General features: G+C 34.3%; 3 protein-coding genes across 3 annotated transcripts in view; 2 read left to right on the top strand and 1 right to left on the bottom strand.

Moving 5' to 3' along the window:
• Nucleotides 1–8,991, bottom strand: part of LOC130655077 (dedicator of cytokinesis protein 3-like) — a 56,333-nt gene extending 47,342 nt beyond the window's left edge. Inside the window, exon 1 of the mRNA XM_057457779.1 lies at nt 8,973–8,991. The gene's annotated coding sequence lies outside the window, so the exon portion shown is untranslated. The remainder of the gene's footprint in view (nt 1–8,972) is intronic.
• Nucleotides 36–12,937, top strand: LOC130655080 (lysine-specific demethylase RSBN1L-like). Its single transcript, XM_057457781.1, has 5 exons — nt 36–620; nt 9,510–10,233; nt 10,477–10,650; nt 11,000–11,108; nt 11,213–12,937. Exons 1-5 carry the CDS (start codon nt 179–181, stop codon nt 11,453–11,455), a joined length of 1,692 nt encoding a protein of 563 aa, XP_057313764.1. The 5' UTR covers nt 36–178; the 3' UTR covers nt 11,456–12,937.
• Nucleotides 12,938–15,058: 2,121 nt separating this feature from the next.
• On the top strand, nt 15,059–20,831 carry LOC130655161 (transmembrane protein 272-like). Its single transcript, XM_057457873.1, has 4 exons — nt 15,059–15,389; nt 18,880–19,091; nt 19,171–19,230; nt 19,705–20,831. The coding sequence occupies exons 2-4, from the start codon at nt 18,902–18,904 to the stop codon at nt 20,160–20,162; spliced, it is 708 nt and encodes a 235-aa protein (XP_057313856.1). The 5' UTR covers nt 15,059–15,389; nt 18,880–18,901; the 3' UTR covers nt 20,163–20,831.
• The last annotated feature ends 922 nt before the right edge of the window (nt 20,832–21,753 follow it).

Here is a 21,753-nt window from a genome sequence, read left to right as displayed (position 1 = left end):
TAAAAATCCAAATATTATGGGTCAGATTTAACTATGATTAAACCAGGTTTTTCTTTAAAAAAATTGTTAAAAAATGTTAACAAATTTCTCTTGTTGTGAATTGAGTTCGTAGCAATTCGCGCGCCATAAATATTTCTGCCGTTACTATATACAAAATCATATTTTCAAACAACACAATATGGCTGAGGAATTGAGCGAGGAGGATGGTCGTAAAGAAAATCCTAAAACTGCTCAACAAAAAGAATATTATTTTCAAAACAGAATGGATGTGTTTCCTTCTAGGTACCCAGCAAGTAGAAATAACTTTGATAAATCAGCTTGTTTTAATGAGATGACTAATCTGGACGTAAAAACTGAAGATTTGGACTCAACAACACAACAACAACGTGTTTCAATATTGGGCAATGGTTTATCGTTATTAAAAGCTGTTGATTCAGAGACTCCTCTAGCCTGTGAGAATGTCTTTACAACAGAAAACGGGTACAAAACTGAAATCATTTCTAATAATAATCATGCAGGGTCTTTGCAGCAAAAACGTAAAAGCTCCTCACATCCATGTTCACCTGTTGTCAAGAAACCAAAACCTGGATTTTCAAATGTTCGAAAAAAGGAATTTCAAGGTATAGCTAGCATATATTTTACAGGCATTGCACAATAATATTCTTTGCTACCCTAATATTTTCAATTTATAGTCCATTTAATTGAAAATAAGACCCTTTTATCTTTTTACTGAAGTAATAGCATTTGTAGCATGGTGCAAGGATTGGGTTTACTTATCTATCATTGCAGCATAACATAAGATGTTAATGTTTTAATTATGTGTCTATAACAACAGACATGTACATAAATACCTAGCTATGCATACTACTAAAGAAATTCTGTTAAAAATCCATCTAAACTGACATAATTTAAAACCATATCTTAAAGAAAAGATAATAGTGAAAAAGAATAATCAATTCCAGTCACTTTTTGATCCTTTTTTATCATCTTTTTTATTATAATGAATATTTATACAGGATAATCAATTCAAAATTGCAATATACAGTTATATATATAACAAATTTGTTCTCTCGTTGTGTCCTGTTAAAAAAAATAATTTAAGCATTTTGATAAGGAAATTTGTTTGGAAAAAAATTGATAAAAACAATTAAAAGCATCATTATATAATAACTTCCTTCTTTTTACATTCATACAAGTAGAGATCACTCCTCAAATCTATAGATTAAGGTGAGCAGCCAATTTGCTTCATATCAGACCTTGCAAGTCCCACGGTATTGCCATGGGACTTGATGCGCATAATACAGAAACTCGTAAAGATTCATCATTAATTAGCTGCATCAGCTTATTATAAGATAGAGTTCTTTTTTTACTAAGTATTCACACTTTCCTTCAATATCAACTGCAGTTAATAAAGCCTTGTTGTAACCAATAGGTAAATAAATAATTTTATGAATAATTATAATATTTATTTATGTTCTTTACAATGTCAACAGATCCACCGGTATGGTCTTTAATAGACCAACATCAGTGGTCGTTTTAGAACTGGGGCAGGCAGTTTTCTTTGACTAGTATAAAGCCCCTTAACAATCTCGAAATGTGGTTGAATAAAGTTTTTCAAATTGTTTATTAAAGTAGCAGACACTGCTTTCTCTGGTAGAATGTTCCACTCATTAATAACTTGAAAAACAAATGATTTTTTTATCCAGCCTACTATGAGGCTTTTATATCTTTTTTGAGTGTCCACTTGTCAGTGAATTCTCACACAGTTCAAAAAAGTCATTTGGGTTCAAATTTTCATGCCCATTCATTATTTAAATACTTCTATAGGTCAGCTCTTAATCTCCTCATTTCCAGAGACATCAAATTACAGTGTCCTTTCTTCATATGGTAGATGACCAATACCTGTGATCATCTTGATAAATCTTCTCTGGACCTTTTCTATGTTATCAATGTCATTTTGTAGGAATGGTCTCCATGATTGTATGCTGTATTCAACATGAGGCCTCACTAGGGATTTGTATAATATACACAAGTTGCTTTTGGTTTTCCATTCAAATGTTCGTTTGATGACACCCAAGGTTCTGTTTGCTTTTGAAACAGCTTCTGCACATTGCTTACTAAACTTATAGTTGCATCAACATACACACCAAGGTCTTTTTCAACTTCTACAGCTTAAACTAGGTGGTTATCAATATATAGTACTCATGGTGGTGATTGTTCCAACTAATGTGTAGACATTTCTATTTATTAAAATTGAAAAGCATACACCAGTCTTTTGACCAATTAAACATATAGTTTCAAGATCATTTTGTAGTTGATCTCTATTGCTTCTGTTTTTCACTTTGGAAAATAACTTTGTGTCATTCGCAAATTTGAAAACATGACTGATTACATCCTCATCTATGTCGTTAATGTAAAGTATAAAAAGAACAGGTCCCAAAAGAGATCCCTGTGGTACACCACTAAGCACTGGTAACCAAGCTGATTCTATACCAGAAATATCTACCCTCTGCTCTCTCCCAGATAACCAGAAGCCAATCCAGTTTGTAATATTTTCTCCAATTCCATGTGCTAAGAGATTTTTAGGCAGTCTCTTATGGAGGACTTTGTCAAAAGCTTTACTAAAGTCCAAGTATATAACATCAACAGGGTAGCCTTGATCTTGATGTTCAGTGATTTTGTTAATGAAAGTCAGGAGATTTGTGAGCAGGATTTTCAAAAACCATGCTGAGAGTCTTTAAACAAGTTGTTGTTTTCTAAGTTATCCCGCACAATTGACTTAAGTACTTTACAGATTTGCGAAGTCCGACTAATTGGTCTATAATTGCTAACTAGCCGTTTTCATCCCTTGTTTCCTTTCAACCAATCCTTACAATTTTTATTTTAATGCTTTTCTTGAATTATATTGACAATGGTTCATATAGTTCCAATGACATTTCTTTTAGTACAGTTGGATATATTTTGTCAGGGTCTGGTGATTTGTTTGGCAATAATGCATTTAGTTTGTTTCGGACACCTTCAACTGTGATTTCAATGGACTCAAGTTTCTTGTCTCCAAAATACAGTTTTTGTGTAAAAACTGAGGCGAAGTCAGCCTTGTGAATCTAAGTTGGTCGACCTGAAAACCAACCTTCATTAAATTAAAGTTGGTATTTACATGCCAACCTATATTCTTTCCATAGTCGGCATGCCGAGAAAATTAATTTACTACATCAGCAAAACTGACCTTTCACAAATAAGTATTAAAAATGTAGCTTCAACGAACTATTGCCGTTTCTATATTTCTCTTGGAGCTTTACTTGCTATTAACAAGATTCTTCGAGAGCACTCAGTATAGCGTCTGTATTTTGTCACTGTCAATCAAGTTTCCTGCCTTTATCAGGGCTGGTCAAACGAATGAAGGAATGTTGGCTCGTCGAAGTGAACTCCCCATTTTGTCATAAACCTTTTTAACATTCATAATTTACAGAATAAATGATTTACCTTACTAGTGAAATCCCCGTTATCGAGCCCCCCCCCCCCCTGACAGAAATACCACGCTATAGGTTTTATCTACAATTAAATCTATGACATAATGTCTGTTCCTCCTGGAAGTGCAGTTTTGCAGTCTTGCTTCATCCGTGCTCTGTCAGCATTCACCTCCACATTAGTTAAGAACCGCATGACTGGAATTCTTGTGGAAGACCTGGTTAGCAATGACGAAGGGGCCAGGCAATAGAGATTCATGTCCACGTAGTTCTTTTAACTAAGTCAGGAGTCGGTGAATTAGCTAGGATGGTCAGGTTGGCTATGAATAGACTTGCTTTTGCCGACTTTGCTGACCTGTCAGATCGGTTTACCGACCTAATTTTTGCTTGAGGTTGGCTAAAGATTTCACCGTTTGAGATTGGTACTTATGTGCCGACTTGAATCCTTCGGATTCACAGGGCTGCGAAGTATTTGTTTAAACATTTTAGCAGTTTTTAAATGATTGAATAATCTGAGTCCTGCACTCTATCCTACTGTATCCTTGGTTTTCATTTTGCTTCTTGAGTAATTGTAGAATGGTTTGGGGTCTTTTTTAATGCTTTTTGCTAATTTTTGTTTAAATGATCTTTTGGCATGTTTTATTTCCTTAGTAGCTGTGTTCAGTGCTCTTTTATAGCTGGATTTCCATCAGTGCGAATTCTCTTATCGCTCTGGCTTTTTTGACCCATTGATCTTTTTTCGCACTAGTGGAAATTGCAGAGCGACACTTTTTTTGCTCTTATCGCCCAATTTCAGTGCAATAGTAAGAGCGACAATTATCAAAAAGTTTTCATATTTATCGCTCTGAGTTTTCGCCCAAAAGTGCAACTTCAAAGAAATACCGAATGTCCATTTAAAAAAATTGAATAGATTCTATTGAAATTTAACTTCAGCACATGCTTACACGTGTTGAGTACAAGAAATAGTTTCATATGTGTTGTGAACCGAGCAGTGTTGTAAAAAAAGTTTTTATAAAATGGGAAAAACAAATAGGTGCGACTTAAGGGAAGATGAATATTTAGCAGAGGCTGTTCGAAATTTTTCATGTCTGTACGACTAAAGTTGCAAAGAGTATCGAGAAAAAGATCGAGTGGCAAATGCTTGGAAGATTGTTGAGGAGGAGTTAGGATGTGAAGAGGGTAAAGTTTATCCTTGTTTGTCAGTTCAATGCGCTACATTTTTGCGCTGTTAAAACTTGAGCGTATTCAGCTTGTTCTATTACTTATTTGGAAAAAAAATGTTTTTAAATTCAACTGTTTTAAGGTGAAGCTATTCGAAGATGGGACAACTTGAAAAAAAGATACAGCAAGAAAAAGAATAACCTAAAAAAGAAATCTGCATTGGGATCAGGTTTGGCTGACGTTGAATCATGTGTCAAAGATTTGAAAGAATACTCTTTTTTATCTTGGCTTGATAAGCATTATCAAATGAGAGACACAAAATCAAATATAGCGGCTCCGGAGGATGAGGAAGATATTGATTCTTATTCGGAGGCAGCGGTTGAAGATTATTTAAATAACGAGAATGACCCTGCTACAAAATCACCAAGTTTGGCCAAGATGACAACTATTGATCCACCATCTGTTACTTCAACAAAGAGGAGCGGGCGTAAGAGTACGAAAGAAGAAACAGAAACGTTTGCTTTGAAGAGCATCGGCGAGGCTTTTGCATTGAAAGCAACTCAACGTGGTAGTGCTAAAAAGGACGCAGATGGCCTGTTTGGGGAAATGGTTGCTGAAGAATTAAGACAAGTATCTGGGTGAAGCAAGATTATGCTAAAGCACAAAATTCAAACCGCAATCTATGAATGTCAAATGGAGGCTTGGAATGGGTTGCAGCCTAAACGACAGCTACACATGATGTCCCCACCCTCAACTCCTAGTTTTGGTAATTCTCTCCATTTCAACGCCTACGGAAGCCCTGTATACCAGCAACAGCAGCCATTGCATGAAGATAAAACCGATCATAAAGGGTATTACACAAATTTGTTGAATGAAAAACAATAGTTCTTTTTTTTGCATAAAACAAAACTGTAAATACAACATTGTAAAAGGTCTTTTCAAAATATTTATTACGCCTTACATGTCGGTACTGCCATTCAACAGCACCCTCTTCACTATTCACAAAATCCTTGATTGCTTCCCGCATTTCTGTAGCACTTCTTTCTGGCCGGGAGCCCCGTACATTACATAAGTCATAAAGACATCCTTCGTTCTGCCCCACCTGTCTTCTCCATTCCCCAGGCGTAATCTCCCCATTCGTGTCTGTGCTATGGACAAAACCATTTGGACAATACATTGCGGCTTCAGTTTGGCGTAAGTAATTGTGTAAAGCAATTGCCCCGAGCGTAAAATTTACAATATTTTTTACCGATGCTTTTATTGGACGGCTAAATATTCTCCATCTAGCCCGCAATAAGCCGAACGCGTTTTCAATAACACACCTGGCACGAGAGAGGCGATAGTTATATACTCTCTCAGGCTCGTTCAGCTTGCCAGGATATGGGCGCATCATATTTTTCTTTAAGGGGAAAGCTTCATCTCCAACTAGAAAATAAGGTAATGGGTCAAATTTACATCCAGCTAGTGACGTAGGTGGTGGGATTTGAAGGGATTGATTTTCCAGTTGCATTCCAATTTGACTCTTTGATAAGACACCACAGTCGTTGTTACTTCCATATTGTCCTACATCTATGAAAATGAAGTTGTACTTAGCATCACAGACTGCTAACAGTATGATGCTGTAGAACCCCTTGTAATTGTAATAGAGTGATCCTGAATTGGGAGAGTTTTCCATGGCAATATGTTTCCCATCGATTGCCCCTATACAATGTGTGAAATTCCACGTGTCTTCGAATTCATTTTCGATTCTTAACCACTCTTCTTTGGACATAGGGGGTCTTACATATTCGCTTAGGTTCTCCCAAATTGCTGCAGCTGTTTCAGACAGAATTCGTGAAATAGCACTCGCGCTAATGCGAAAGTTGAATGATAGAGATTGTTGAGAATCTCCTGAGGCAAGATAACGTAAAGTAAGAGCCAAGCGTTCAGCTGCAGGAATTGAATTTCGAAAATTTGTGTCTCTTTTTTGGATTGATGGACCTACCAGAGACAATAAATGTTCGAATCTATCAGGAGACATTCGAAGAAATCTATGAAATAAAATATTAAATAAAGTTTCAAAGAAAGAAATAATAGAAATGCTCTCCATAACTATCAAAAGGAAGCAAACTTGGAACTAAAATTTACTAGATACCTAAAGTAAAATTCTCTATCGTGCAATTTCATTTCTTGAAGCAGTTGATTATACACTCCTTTCAATTCTTTTTCTCTATAAATTTGACGAACCCAGGAAAATGGCGATTTTCTTCGTCTCTTTTCCCTTATACTTCTAATGACTATTAAGGCAGCTACAACTTCTTCTTCTTCTGAACTGTCTGCCATCTTGAAATGTGTGTGTTCAGATAAGAAAATTTCGCACAAAAAATAATTTGTATTGGCATGCTATCGCACTGAAACTCATTTGCAGCGTAGAACTCCTGTCGCACTAAAATTTTGTGTAATTTTAGAGCGATAGAAAGATTCGCACTGGTGGAAATCCGCCTTATATTCAACGTAGTCTTGATAATCTCTGGAATTGCTGTAAACCCTCCACCATCGTAATTTTCTTTTTCTTGCTTGATGCACTTTATGATTCCACCAGAGTGGTTTGTCCAAAGACTTTCTCTTTTTCCTTGGTACATACAATTTACCAGCTTCTTCTATTTTCATCTTGATGGTATTCCATATTTGATCTACAGATTTCTCATCAAAATTCCAGTAAACAGTTCAGAAATATTGTTTCATTTTTTTTGTATTTCCCATTTCTGTAATCAAAGTATTCTTTTTCAGTTGTGAACACAAGTTTCGATTTGCAATTTAAAATTAACTATATTATGATCACTAGAACCAAAAGGCTCAGTAACTTTAACATAAAAATCATTTCTTTTTCAGTCAAAAATACTAGATCTAATATGTTGTTTCCTCTGGCAGGTTCACTGACATGTTAATGCAGATAACTTTCAAGAACAAGGTCAATGAATTTTTTACTATCGTTTTGTGCATGTAGGGTTTTCCAGTTAATCGATCTATAATTGAAATCTCCATGCAATATCAAATTATCATTTTCTGTCACTGTTTTTTGAATGAGGTTTAGCAGGGCTTTCTCTTCAATTTCACTTCTGGAAGGGGAGTTGTAACAAACTCCTAATTTAATGTTTTCCCTCTTACTTGTGGTTAAATTAGACTAAATTGATTCAGTGTTTTGTGTGGAAGATAAAATTTCATCCTGTGTAGCATTTAATGATTCTTTTACATATGCAATACAACCTCCCCCTCTGTGATCTGTACGGTCTTTGCGAAATGTTTCATACCCGCTATGTTTAAGTTAAGCGTCAGTTATTTTATCATTCACCCATGTTTTAGTGATTAATTTAATGTCTGGTTTCTTTTCATATATATATGCTTTTAATTCTTCGTATTTATTGATGATACTATGTGCATTTAGTAGCAAGCAAGTGAGTGGGTCAGGATTGCTATGTATTGCAGTTTCATTTGTATTCTGTTATTCATATTATTCATAAAAACACAATTTTTTCCAACTTGAGAACATTTAATACCATCAATAAAAAAAATTTTCTTGTTTTTGTATATAGTTCACTTGCTCAGTATCAACACAAACTTTTTAGTAACACAATGTTTAATATTTACAGTTGGTCTTGAAGAGTTCATTGGTTTTGTTGGTCATGTGACGGGGGGTTTATGGTCATTATTTCCCCTCTTCGAATCTTGTTTTTTCTCTCCTTTTGCCAAACCGGCTTTGAGTTCTTTTCTGAGAGTAAAATCATTCTTTTGTTCCTTTTGTGTCATATCTTTATTTATGTATATATTTTTCAGTCAGTGAAATCTCTAATTTTGTTTCCAGTAGGCAACAGTTTCTGTTTTTGGTGCTTGTTTGTAAGTTTAACAAACAGTTTTAGGGGTTTTGCATCATTCGGTTTATGTTTCACTCTCTCCGCTGACACTATTTGAATGCCCTGTTGCTCAAGAATATTGTAAACAATGTGCTCGACAAGTTCCAAATCATTTTCAAATCTATTGTGATCGTCCTCATTTACATTAGCATTGTCAACTACATTCAAATTAGTAATAATAACATTGCTTTCTTTTTCTTCTCTTTTCTTTGTATCTGATATTTCGTTGGTAATATGCTCTGTTAGTTTATGATTTTGTTTAGGATCTTCAAGTTCTTGTACAGCCTCTACTTTACTTTCTATTGATGTCACCTTTTTCTTCGAATTCATGTTGCACGCAAGCATATTCCTTTAAAACTTTCATAACCTCTGGTGCTTTAACATAACATTGATTGAACTTACAATACCAACGTATTATTTGATCAGATTACAACAAGGCCTTAAACTCAGGGACCTTACACTCAGGGACCTAGAAATAGTTTAAATTTTTTTATCTGTTCTCCGAAAAAACAATTATATATATACTAAATAGATATTGGGATTTCTTAATGATGTCATTAATTCATCTCTTCAGAAATAGGTGATTTGACCCAGCTTTGAGAAATTCACCTATCTCAGGTTGTCCTTAGTTACTCCATGCAGAACTTCCAATTATTTTCAAGTTATTTAGCCTTAAACACAAAGTGCAATGCAATGTCTTCGCAGGTAAGCCGGTAGACAAAAACAAAACGAGCGTTTTAGTGATGTTTTTACAGGTCTAACCAACTAATGTATAGATAAATGCCGATGCTAACTTATCAAAAGTTTGACTACTTTCTCTATTTACTTGTACAGGGGTACATTGAGTTGGTTTTCATGCATTCTTGTCTACAAAATAACCAATTAAATTCTTTTTAGAAGGACCTAAGGGGTAAACCTCCCACTTAAAAAGGATACGCCTGCCTCACCAAAAGTATGTTGTCATTGATATTCTCCCAAATCATACTTTTAGATGTGAAGTTGGAATCTGACAAAATTGCAAAGAAGAAAAAGAAAAAATACTACAAAGACATTCTTGAAAAGCGATTCAATGATGTTGATCGTTGTGTGCGTAAAAATATAGATAGCACTTTAAAATTTGGAAAGTATATCCATACTTACATAGATCCCAACGGAGGAGCGAAGGTGCTTCATTCTTACGCTGATGAACTAACACATGTTAAACCGGAGTACTTGAAAGATTTTGCCCAGGAATTTTTAAATCTACTTTTCAAGGAGCAGCATGAAGGGCAATCTGATTATGTCATGGGAATCGTACATGACGCAGCACTGTGTTTACCTGAACTTATATCTTATTTTAAAACTGCGCATCCAAACATAGTTGTAAAAGTGGAAGCCCTGTGCAAGAAGTCTGATGTATCAACAATGAAAATGAGTGATTTTAGTGATCTAGTTGAAAACAGTTATGACAATGGCACTTACAGAGCAGGAGGTTTGCTACAATTGAGCTTGGTGGGAACTGTCGCAGAAGAGTCGGGAGGTTATTTACCTGATATTCTTGACATGATGGAGAAAGATCCTTTTTTGAATCTTACATTACCATGGGGAGAGTTTTCCCTTTTAAATGGGTATGATAGAGCGAAAAGCAATGATGGTCCTATAATGTGGGTTAGACCAGGTGAACAAATGGTACCATCCGCTGAAGTGCCAAGATCACCTCAAGGGAAAAGACGAAAGTATGTTTATTTTCTCGACTCAAACTTTATTATTTTGTGACTAGAAATCTTGTCTGGCTTATTTATATCCAGAGGAGTTAAGATGATGAGCTAAAAGCGTAAAAAACATGTGTAACCTTTCTTGCTTTTTTTATGGGAACACAGGACATTGTATATCCAGATAATGTTAAGCTGGGTTTTTTTTCTATTGCATGTTTTAATTTCGAAGTTATTTTTTAAGTGAAATGTGTTTTTATGTTTTAGAACTGCAGTTAACGAGCTTCAGAAGCTCCAGTACCTTCCGCGTGTTTCTGGTCCTCGAGAGACTTTAGCTGAAGATAGAACAAAGTGTCATGCAGATCATGTTGGACATGGACTTGATAGACAAACAACCGCTGCTGTTGGTGTTTTAAAGGCTGTCCATTCAGATAAAAAGAAGTATTGAGTTATCATTTTTATTGTTTTGACATGTTTCTTTCCATAATTATTACCTTTTTACAATTTGTAGTGTCACCGAAAATTACAGCATTTAAAGTCATCCTTTAGTTCATGGTGTATATGAAAAATTGTAACTTCGCTTTAAAACAAGCTTACGATAAGAGAACATTTATGTAGAACACACGAATCTAAACGTTAGCAAGCTTTAACCATCTCTCCGTAGGGGAGACTCTATTTTAATAACATAATGAATTGCCGCTATTTAAGGATCACTTCAAACACACGTTTCACATGTCAAAAAAAATAAAACGCAAGCCCTTCTAAAACACTCGTTTTGTTTTCATTTTAGGACTCACCTAAATCGTGATTGCAAGGATGTCATCGCATTTCACGCTGCAGACCATTTGGCGGTTGTTGATAAAATGCAACTCGATCTTTATGAACCTCCCATGTCGCAAGTGAGCTTTATTTTTTAAGTTTAGTTATTTTCAGCTTAAATATATTTTCTAGCGCTTATAAGAAACAATGGAGCTATTTCAGTATTGCTATAAATGTTTTGTAGTGTGTCCAATGGATTGACGATGCCAAGCTAAATCAGTTGAGACGTGAAGGAGTGCGTTACGCCAGGATCATGCTTCGTGATAATGATATATACTTCATTCCTCGAAATGTGTGTCATCAATTTAAAACAATTTCTGCAGTCACCAGTATAGCGTGGCACGTGAGGTTAAAGAGTTATTACCCGGATGTTAAGACTGAGTCTGAAAGTTCTGAAGAGATGAACAGTAGCTCTTCCGATGGCTGAAGGTAGTGAGAAAAAGGAAGTGTATACGAATAAGCTTTTAAGAATTATATGGAGTGTGAAACAGTGTACAATGTACATATGAAAATAATTATTTTACAACAGATATCCACTGCTTTGTTAAGTGTACTAATTTTCGCGCGAAATTTAGTCCAGCACTTACGCGCAAAATATTTTGCACCATAATTTATACTTAGTAAACCATGCTTATCTCGAGAAACGAAACTGATAATGAAAATTTTTTATTCCTACCGTTCATGTAAAAGAAACCCGTTTATATTAACTTTAAATTATCACGGCAAAAATTAGTACGGTTATCAATGTAGTATATTTACTATATACAATAAGGGAAGAGAAAAAGACAAAAATAGGGTTGATTTAGGTGGAGATAGTAGATGTTTGCGAGGTTACCTGGCGTTTTATCAGCGACTAACTTTTGTACCTTGTTTGAAGAAAAATTGGCAAAATAATAAAAACACGCATAAAGAGAAAAAAAGTCACCCGTTACTAATTTATTTCGCTGATAGATCTATAATGTAAATTCCAAAAAATGCTCATTTTTTAATAATTATTAATATTGACGCGATTTTTACCATATATATTCTGTCCACGCCGATACTCCAGTATTTTAGCCAATCGCCAAAATTAAATACGCGTCAAATTTTGTACAATTTGTACTTTAAAATACCATATAGTTCTATTCTAACTTATCAATTCCAAGATTTCATTTCTCGTGTGACGCAAAATGTTCCGACTAAATAATGTCCATAGTTAACTCCGTCATGTATATTTATAGATGTGTATGTACATATGTATATTAAAATATTTTATGGTCACAGCTGTGTTAAAGTATTTTAATTTTACTCGTGTCGTTTTTTGAGTGACGACAATTCCATGGGACTAATTTTGCACTTTATTTTGACTGTTCCGTTGTCTTGGTGTTTTGTGGCGGTTACTTTATTATATTGAATATTTTTTTACTTGAAATGTTTTAAAGGATCCTGTGTTATAAATTAGATACACTTCGTGCCTAAAGGTGAATTTCCAAAAAAGCCAAATGCAACGAAACCAGAGACCTCTTCGCATGCGCAGTCATTATTGCGTAATGTTTACATGCCAGTGGCTATTGTAAGGAAGTTCATAATGTTCGAACTATCTAGCAGGGTGCCGGAGAGATTGCACTAATTTAAATTAACCAATCTAAATTAAGCTAGCAACACATTCGGCTTTTCACTGCATTTTGCTGCAGAACTTATAATCAGATAAGATTTCGCTTTGTATCGCCTTTATGGAAATTCGTCTTATTCTTTATATATAAATTTTAATATTCCGTCTAATCTTAATTTTTTGCTTTTTAACATCTACTGCTAAAGTTGTGTTCTTATGAACTCATTTTTATCCTTTCTAGTTCGAAATATGATTTATATATTGTGGGGTTATACTTGCAGTGATTCCAGCTTATTTACGATTTATTTAACAAATTAATCATCGTCGTTGTTTTTCCCTCAACTTTATGTATTTACCAGCTTTAGGTACCGCTAAACGGAAGGGGGAGGATTCAAATGAATATTGGGATGAAAAAGTTATTAAAAATTTGGACGTTAGAACAATTTTAAGGGGTTGGAAATACAAAACATGGGTTTTCACAGGAAAGGCATTATTTAGTTCAAATGACATGCTGACGTCGCCAAAAATTAATACCATTTAGGATTTTGAATCTAACCTGAGGACCTACGTCCACTGTAAAAATTGACAGGTGAACATTGACAAGTTTGAAGTGCTTATTACTTACATAGAATTGGCTTTCTCAATTACTTCTGATTACAAACTTTGAAATTCCGCCGTCTTTTCCCCCTTATTTATATCCATGGCTGTAGATATTTCAAATAAATACTTTGATGATCTCTTAATTCAAGCCATGTGAGGGAAATTGGGGAGATGGCACAATGTATGGGCCGTTGGATGTTGCAGTGAGTTAGAGCGCGGACCCTAATTGAGTTTGCGTAGCTCAAAATGAGCATTAATAATCTAGAACTCCCCATTTAAGCCATAACCCTCCTGGAAATAACAGTCAGGGTATATCCCTCGATATTTTTGAGGCTAGCCCTGTAAAATATACACATCTATCTATTTAATTATTTTCCCATGATTGTTGCGAAAATAAATAGGTTGAAGCTTGGCTAGCTCGTATGTTATAACAGTAAAGCGAAATTAATTTAGACTGTTGCGAGCTAGTTTGCGTATGTTATACGTCTTGTTAACTTTTAATTTCTTTCCCAGTTTAGAGAAGAATTTGCAATTGACATAAAAATATGAATTTTACGTGAAACCAAAAATATCAATATTTCTAGCATGCTTTTTTACTATCCCAAATTTTTTAAAAACCAGCAGTTTAAACATTTTGACTAAGTCTAAAACAGTCCTTGCATGGGTAACCGGCACCCAAACGACATATGTACCTGAAAATCAACGGCCTGCACACCAACGAGGCGATCATACATGTATTTGAGGCTGTAAAATGAACTTATTTCACAAATCAATTAACAAAAAAAATAATTTTTTTAGAAGGAGTCTAATATAAATTCAGTTGTAATGCTCTTCTTACGCTCTTTTAACATAGTGTTTGTCAAGCATTCTCGACCCCAGAGCTCTTTGAAAATCTCGACTGTCTAATATTTCTTTAGAAAAAGTAAAATACTACAAAAATGACATTTAAGAGGAGGGGAAATTGAACTCCTGAAAATAATCATGCAATATCAGGGTTCACGAGACATATCTTGAAAAGAAAGCGAGTTTATTTTCCATGAAACGTGGCCATATATTAGAGGAAACACATTTTTTATGCGAAATTTTATTAGAGTCGTCCATTGGCCAAAGTCTCTTCCAAAGGTTAATGAAAATTTATGTCTGCTAAATTTTTTTCCCTTGGAAATAGTGAGGTTTGCATATAAATACATGGGTGCAAAGTGGAAATACCGGAATTCAGGCGCCCGAGGGCATGTTCTGCCCGGATAATAAACGCTGCCCTGATTAAGTACGGCAGCTTGCCCCGGTTAAGAACAGGGCAGAAAAAACATAATCAGGGCAGGCCAGCTTATTACTCAAAAAATATTATTTGGCACTTATAAAAGGAACATAATCAGGGCAGGCCAGTTTATATACGACAGTCAAATATTATTCGAGACTTATAGAACGAACGTAATCGGGGCCGACCGGCTTATATAGGATATTTTTATATTATTTCTCACTTATTATAGAACGCACATAATCGGGGAAGGCCGATAGAACAAATATAATCAGGGCCGACCGCTTTTATATCATTCGTCATCACTTCTGACAAGCGAATAGCACTGGTGGCAAAGTTGTTGTTGTTCTCAAATGAAACGAAATTTCGTGGCAAATACTAAATTTTGGGATTCGCAAGTTTAATAACTTTTCACCAAACTTAATTCCCGCAAAAAGAATAATTTAGGGTCCGTGAAATTTAGTTACTTCAAATTATGTTACAATGTATTTACCACAAGAGTAGTTTATACTAAGAATTACCAATACTTTTTTCTTTCGCGATGTCTAGTTTTTAGGGGTGTTCTATCTTCCAGAGAATGTTTAATTCACAAAAGTTCGAAGAAAATGCCAATCACCGCCTGCCTGGCCAGCCATTATATCAGCGTTCATAATCCGGTCACCACAACATAACCAGTGCAAAAACACATAATCGGACCATGCGTACATAATCCGGCTGTCCCGGTTGTAAACAGACCGTTTTCGCAATCTGGGCAGAACGGGCATCACTTTTCTTAGAAATTTACTTGCAACTTTTTGCATTATCTGTTATCTTGAAAACGAGGCCTGAATGCAAAACATTCTCGCCAGCTGGCTTTGTGAAAAGGAAGTTATGTACAAAAGCAAAATGGCAATGCAGAACTAATGATGAAAGGTTTGCTTTCTACACCCCTTTCTTTTTATCAAAATGAAATAACCTTCTTGTTTCTGCTAGCTGGACAACGACCTGCAACAAAATACAGCCAATGTCGTCTAGAATTTAGCTTACTGTAGTACAATTAAATTACAGGGTGTTCTGAACTAATTTTACTGTAGCTACTTTGGCTAAATTGTAGAGTGACTTTTTTACCTTTCTGCTAAATCCTAAAAGAGAACTGTCAGCTTTGTGGACTAAGTGCAAGGAATATATGTAGTGCTTGTGTGGAGAATTTAGAGGGGTATGACAACAAAAACTTGTCACACTAGCATGGAGTTTTTCCTGATCGCAACAGTCAGTCATAGCGCAATAAAATAAAAGCGGTTTCATTTTCTTTCAGTTAGATTTTGGTTCAAATTAGTTGAAAGTCTGTATGCCAAATGTCCCGTAGTTTAACAAGCCAAACTTTTCCTTTTTAAGGGCCACTCACATATCGTTTTTTCCCACGCTTCGTGTCGTTCCGACGCTAACTTTACACCTGCCCGCCCCCTCCTTTGCGTCAAAGCCCGTCAAAGTATAAAGAAAAAGTTAAATTTGTAGACTTTTATTATGTTAAAAAATCGATATTTCTCTTGACATTTCTTAGCATTGCCCCTAAAAACCCTCCAGCCCGATGGCGTCGGAACGACACGAAGCATGACTCACATTTTTATATTGATATTAAACATCACTTGAAGAAGAGCCTTGGCAGTCAAAAAGATCCTAAACAGCAAATCAGATCGCTTTTTTTTTCTATTTATTTTAAAGAAATTAAAAAAAAAAGAAATAAATATGGCAAAGCAGAACAAAGTTTAAATAGGAAGAATTTTGCCATTAGTACTTCAGGGTGAAACACGGAAACCGACTGGAAACACGGAGAAATGATAACAAAACTAGGAAATCCAGTGGAAATAATTAGAAAACAAGGAAACAACTGGATAACGGGTAAACTTGGAGAGCGTAATTTTCTCGCAATTGTTATCATGGACTCATAAACTTGAAAATAGCTAGGTCATTTTTGAATGAAAGGATGCTGATATACGTTGCATTCATACATAGGGGGGGGGGGGGGGGGGGATTTTCTCACAACTTAATTTAGATTTTGATCAACAACACTTTTCTTTAATTTGTTTACATATTGTTGCAGCACAGCTACAATTTTTCCTGTAAATCCATGTATATACAGCTGTATCAATGTAAGTCAACAATACATATAACATGTTTTCACTGTAAGTATTAGGATATCAAAAAACAAAATTAATTAGCATCTACATTATAAGCTTTGATACAGTTTTAATGAATGAACTTTTTAATCTTTTTGTTTGAACCATGGTCTTCAATTTTGACAAAAAATCACAGATTTTCACGTAAGTTTGGGGCCAGAACAGGGACTAATGATGATCGAGTGAAGCACTTATTTTAAGTGTCAACATCAACTGTTTAAACGTTACTGCCATTATTCATCCTGTGCACCACGCCTCTCTCTTGTTTCCTATTCTAGCATTGCATATTCTCAATTTTTTTTTTTTTTAAGAAAAAGAATATAAGAATCCAGACAAAGCACTAACTCTCCTGGTTAAAAGTGCCATTATAAAACTTTTGTCAACACCTAGGCCCAAGGTTCTCCTCAATAACATCTCGAACTGTTTCAAGAAACAATCAAAATGCTTTTAACATACCCTGAGCTGACATTTTTGTGCTACCTCATAAGTGGGGAGGATTTCCGAAAACAGATATCAGGGATTATATTTTTTCAACTTCATTAGCATGAAATTTAGCAACTCTGAAGCTCTCTTTTTGGTAATGTAATGTGGTTTTTGCATAAACTGTGAAGACAGTCAGGGAATTTTAATTAGGTTATGATAGTAAGTTCCTAAATTGAGCTATCCAACATGGTTTTTGCTGCCTATCACTCTCCCATTGCATAGTCACGACAATTTTATTTACTGTCAGTTGGTATAGTGTTTAGTTTGTTTTGATTTAGGAGCACATGGGTTATACTGTGGTTACACGTGAGTAAAAGCTAAATTTTCCATGAAATATTTTCACAGCTGCACATAGCCTAAATAGTCTCTTTTCTAGCCTACTTAGCCCAAGCCTGGTCAGGAGTGACATGTGATCAGGTGCCTGTGCCTCCACACCTGAATTAATTTTGAGGTGTTATCTTTCGCTTGGGTTTTCAAGGTGTATTAGAAAAAGTGCAGTTTTTAACACAACACTGTGGTAATTTTGTAACTTGTTGGCAAAACTCACTTCTTTCATCAGCAATTTATGCTAAATAAAAACTATAAATAATATGCAAGAAAAACATGAAAGTTCAAATCCATAACTAAATATTAACATTCAACACAAAAATACTGCATTTATTTAAATAAATTTTAGCGTTTTCCACGATGATTTAATTTAACCACAAGCGCTACGACATTCTTTTGATTTAAACATTTTCAGTAGTTAAAATGCTACATAAAGAAATCAAAAAAGATTAGATAAATAGCAGAATTTTACGCTTATTGTGCACCTATTATGCTATTACGTAATGTAATAGCATAATAGGTAATATAATCGCACACCTTGCTAATTTGGGAGAGGGATGTGGAAAACCTCCAACTAAACTTCATACTAGTTTCATGTGATAGTCTAATTTGCGGTTGTCCCTGACTGAAAGATTTAAAGGGAACTTGAGGTATGTAATAATGAGCTTATATTGTTGTGCTTAAAAAGTTGCTTAACAATTTTTAAATATTTTTAAAAATATTCACATTTAAAGAATTTTAGATTTAATTCATATTTAAGGAATAGCAAATTTGAACATCTCATGTCATCAGGCCTGTTAGGCCTGTTAAGGAATGTGCCTTTAAAAGTTGCTTAACAATTTTTAAATATTTTTAAAAATATTCACATTTAAAGAATTTTAGATTTAATTCATATTTAAGGAATAGCAATTTGAACATCTCATGTCATCAGGCCTGTTAGGCCTGTTAAATTTGAACATCTCATGTCATCAGGCCTGTTAGGCCTGTTAAGGAATGTGCCTTTAAACGTTATCAATGAATAGATATTATAAGGATTAATTGATTAACATAAAGTTTTTGCCAAAGTAGAGGGAAGAAATGACACTGGGCTGCATTAAATCAAAATCCTAGGGTGTCAAATGACAACATACTGATATCAAAACGTATAAAACATATGATATATGTTAACACAATCAAATAAGTAATATATATATATGTATATATATATAACATTTGTTATTTCATTTATAATATTCTGTGTATTCTATAAGCACCATAGGTTTTGTCGTAGAAACAGACAAAATACGAATATTAATATAAGAAATAATATTAGTTTGTTTCATCACTTAAAACCATTCTTAATATTTTGAATCTACAAGATCAGGAAATGAAACATAAATTTATATATCCCACAATAATAACTTTTTTATCACTACAGTTTTGTTTATTTTACCTAGGAATCTTCTTCGCATCTGAGCAATGTATGTAGACCGCAATGTAGAACTGTTAGTTGCTAAGGACAGAACTCCAAATGATGCATCGTTTGATGAAAGCTCAAATCTACCACCATCTTATGAATCTATATTTGGTCAATTTAAAGAAAACAAAGATGGCTCTGACAGTTCTTTAGCATATTTCAAAAAAGCAGCAATGATGTTCGCTGGAACTGGTTTGTGTATTTTTATGTGATCATTTTTTTTTAAACCTGTGTGAAATAATTTTTATGTTTTCATTTCTGTTTACTTTAGCTGGTTGCACATTCTCATTGATGTTATTATTAGCTCTACCAATGTCTATGATTATTATAGGTATTTATTTTAATTGTTATTTTATACCTGGCTGTCTGATTCCCACTTTCGTGTCGAAAATGGCATTTTCTTGTATTAAGCGGATAAATGACTCCGCAAATATTAATTCGTGTAATCTATAAGCGGCTAGTTTTTCTCTTAAAATGAAGATGTCTGCATATCCTAAAATATACTGACGAAGTCTTTGGGGATCTGGACTTTTTTTGTGTCTAAAACTCAAATTTGGACCATTACTTCAAACAGGGCAATCTATCCAGAAAAGAAGCGGGGAAGGAATTTTATACCTCTGTAGTTTATATTTCAGTATATTATAAATGCAGATTATACAATTTTAGCTAATTTTATAGCGTCGCAACCCTGCTACCTGCCAAAATTGCTACATTTTTTTCCTTGTAAACCTTTAATGTCAGTATTTTCTTAAAATTCTTGAGAAAACCAGGCCTTTGTTTGATGTGGGTATTAAAATTATTTTAGGATCAAAATATAAAGATGATTGTCCGGTGGAGCCCTTTATACCAATATATCTAATTGTTGGAGGTTCGTTTGGCATCTTAAAAACAGTTATAATTATCCTGCAGCGAATAATATACAATGAAGATATATTTTCCAGCGAATCGAAAGAGAATCACGTTGATGAAAGACCAATCGCATGGATGTTTCTCGATGGTGTGTTGAATATTTTTCTGTTCACGTGGTTTATAGCTGGTAACATTTGGGTGTATTCAAAGTATAAACCTCACTTTATCCCTCCACCGCATGAACCATTGAACTACTGCAATAAGACCTTGTATTTATTTGCATTCTGGATTATCACAGTGTGTTATTTGGTGATGGCGATGATTTGTTTCTGCACGTGTTGTTTAGGTGTGTGTGCAAGTTGCACGGCTTATTTTGTCACCAGCTCGAACACGCAGTTACGACAAGATGAATAATGCTACCTTGAATACATATTTTTGAAAAAAACTATGTTTCGCGGTTTACGTGGTTTTTGCTGGAATCTATGGAATTAAAATTTTTGTGAAATTTTCAAGGCTCGTCACTCATCGGGTTACAATTGTCTCAATTCTTCTTATTTTTGTTCAACAGTCAAAAATTACTATATTATCAAGGAAAATGTAACTTAAAAAGAGTACGGAAGAGGGGAATTTTGAAATCATATTTGCTTAAAGATGAACTGCATTTCCTTTCTAAATTAAACTCTAAAGAAGAAACTATATTAACCAACAGGGAAATTAAATATAAGCAAAAATTGATTCTTGAAGAAATTTGCGAAGTCGCGAAATTTATTTCTCGTAGAACTTCATTTCGTTAAATAATACAACAAAACATGTATGCAAAAAAGAATTGAAAAGTTTTATACATTTTTTTGTGGATTTCTGCTGCAATGAAATAGAATATAAAACATTATTATGAATTGGGTATCCAAATTATTTTTATACTTGCATTTATTTTGCAAGGAATTTGGTTATATCATAAAAATTATATTTATACATATAAAATTATCAAATTATATAAGCAGGTAAAATTGAATATTCTTATGTCTTTTTTTAATAGGATCATTTATTTATATAAAATTATTTTAATAAAAAAATGCTATTTGGTTTCATTTTTTATTCATTCTCCCCTGCAGGTGTATTTCGCGACACAGACGCCTGAATTAAGGGCTATTGAGTCAATTACTTAAATAAACAGCCCTCCTAAATGAATGTGATTCGATAGCTTACACCAGTCGAAGGTTTTTTATAGAAACTTTTCTTTTACGGTACTCAAGGCTGTATGACAGGCTAAGTTTAGCAAGATCTATTTATGTGCGTGTGAAAAAAAGCACTAATAATATTCTAGCTGAAGCGAGACTGAGTAGAGTATAGATGATAGGGTGTCGCGTGTCGCGTACAGAGGATTGGATCGGGTAACACGTAAAATTTTAAAGGAAAAAAATTGCGCGAAAATTGAGTGAGATTGATTTTTACAGATACTATACTTTCTGAAATATATTTGGATGTTGCGGAGAAAGTGTTGCAGGGTTATTTCACAGTTTATAAAATACAATGTTTTTCTACAGAAGGTAGAGACTTCTACTTTGCTTGATAACTATTCTTAGTTTAGAGCAATAAATTCCCTTATTATTTATTTTGCATAGACTTACATAGACTTGCATAATTTACGAATAATTCAAAAATCCGCGAAAATAGCTGGAATTATATTCGGCAGAAATTAATTATTCCACAATAGGAATTGTTGAAACTGAATATTTTTAGTGAAAAACGATAGCATTATAGAATTGTAACAAGTGTTAAATTAAAGAAAATAATGATTACTGAATCACTGCCATCTTGATAGGCATTATAGGTCCTGCTTTTTAGCCTGGATAAATATCCTTCTTTTAAAAATAAACTTTAGCTGAAGTTTCTTGGTTTTATTTTGTGAAAAAATCATGCGTCATTCTTTACGTAAAACATCACAATGAAACTTCGACGTAGGTGTGAATTATTTTGACAATTTTGATTGGCTTGCAGTACACTA

Source organism: Hydractinia symbiolongicarpus, chromosome 8, assembly GCF_029227915.1.
Source record: "Hydractinia symbiolongicarpus strain clone_291-10 chromosome 8, HSymV2.1, whole genome shotgun sequence".
NCBI classification, from domain to species: Eukaryota; Metazoa; Cnidaria; class Hydrozoa; order Anthoathecata; family Hydractiniidae; genus Hydractinia; species Hydractinia symbiolongicarpus.
Note: the sequence above shows the minus strand (reverse complement) of the source record. Positions and strands in the feature narration are given on the sequence as shown.

Excerpts from the sequence above, each read along its gene's own strand:
- LOC130655080 (XM_057457781.1), top strand. The coding sequence starts at position 179 with ATGGCTGAGGAATTGAGCGAGGAGGATGGTCGTAAAGAAAATCCTAAA. Across the intron at positions 621-9,509 it reads TCGAAAAAAGGAATTTCAAG|ATGTGAAGTTGGAATCTGAC; the intron begins GTATAGCTAGCA and ends TCATACTTTTAG. Across the intron at positions 11,109-11,212 it reads ATGAACCTCCCATGTCGCAA|TGTGTCCAATGGATTGACGA; the intron begins GTGAGCTTTATT and ends AATGTTTTGTAG.
- LOC130655161 (XM_057457873.1), top strand. The coding sequence starts at position 18,902 with ATGTATGTAGACCGCAATGTAGAACTGTTAGTTGCTAAGGACAGAACT. Across the intron at positions 19,092-19,170 it reads AATGATGTTCGCTGGAACTG|CTGGTTGCACATTCTCATTG; the intron begins GTTTGTGTATTT and ends TGTTTACTTTAG. Across the intron at positions 19,231-19,704 it reads AATGTCTATGATTATTATAG|GATCAAAATATAAAGATGAT; the intron begins GTATTTATTTTA and ends AAATTATTTTAG.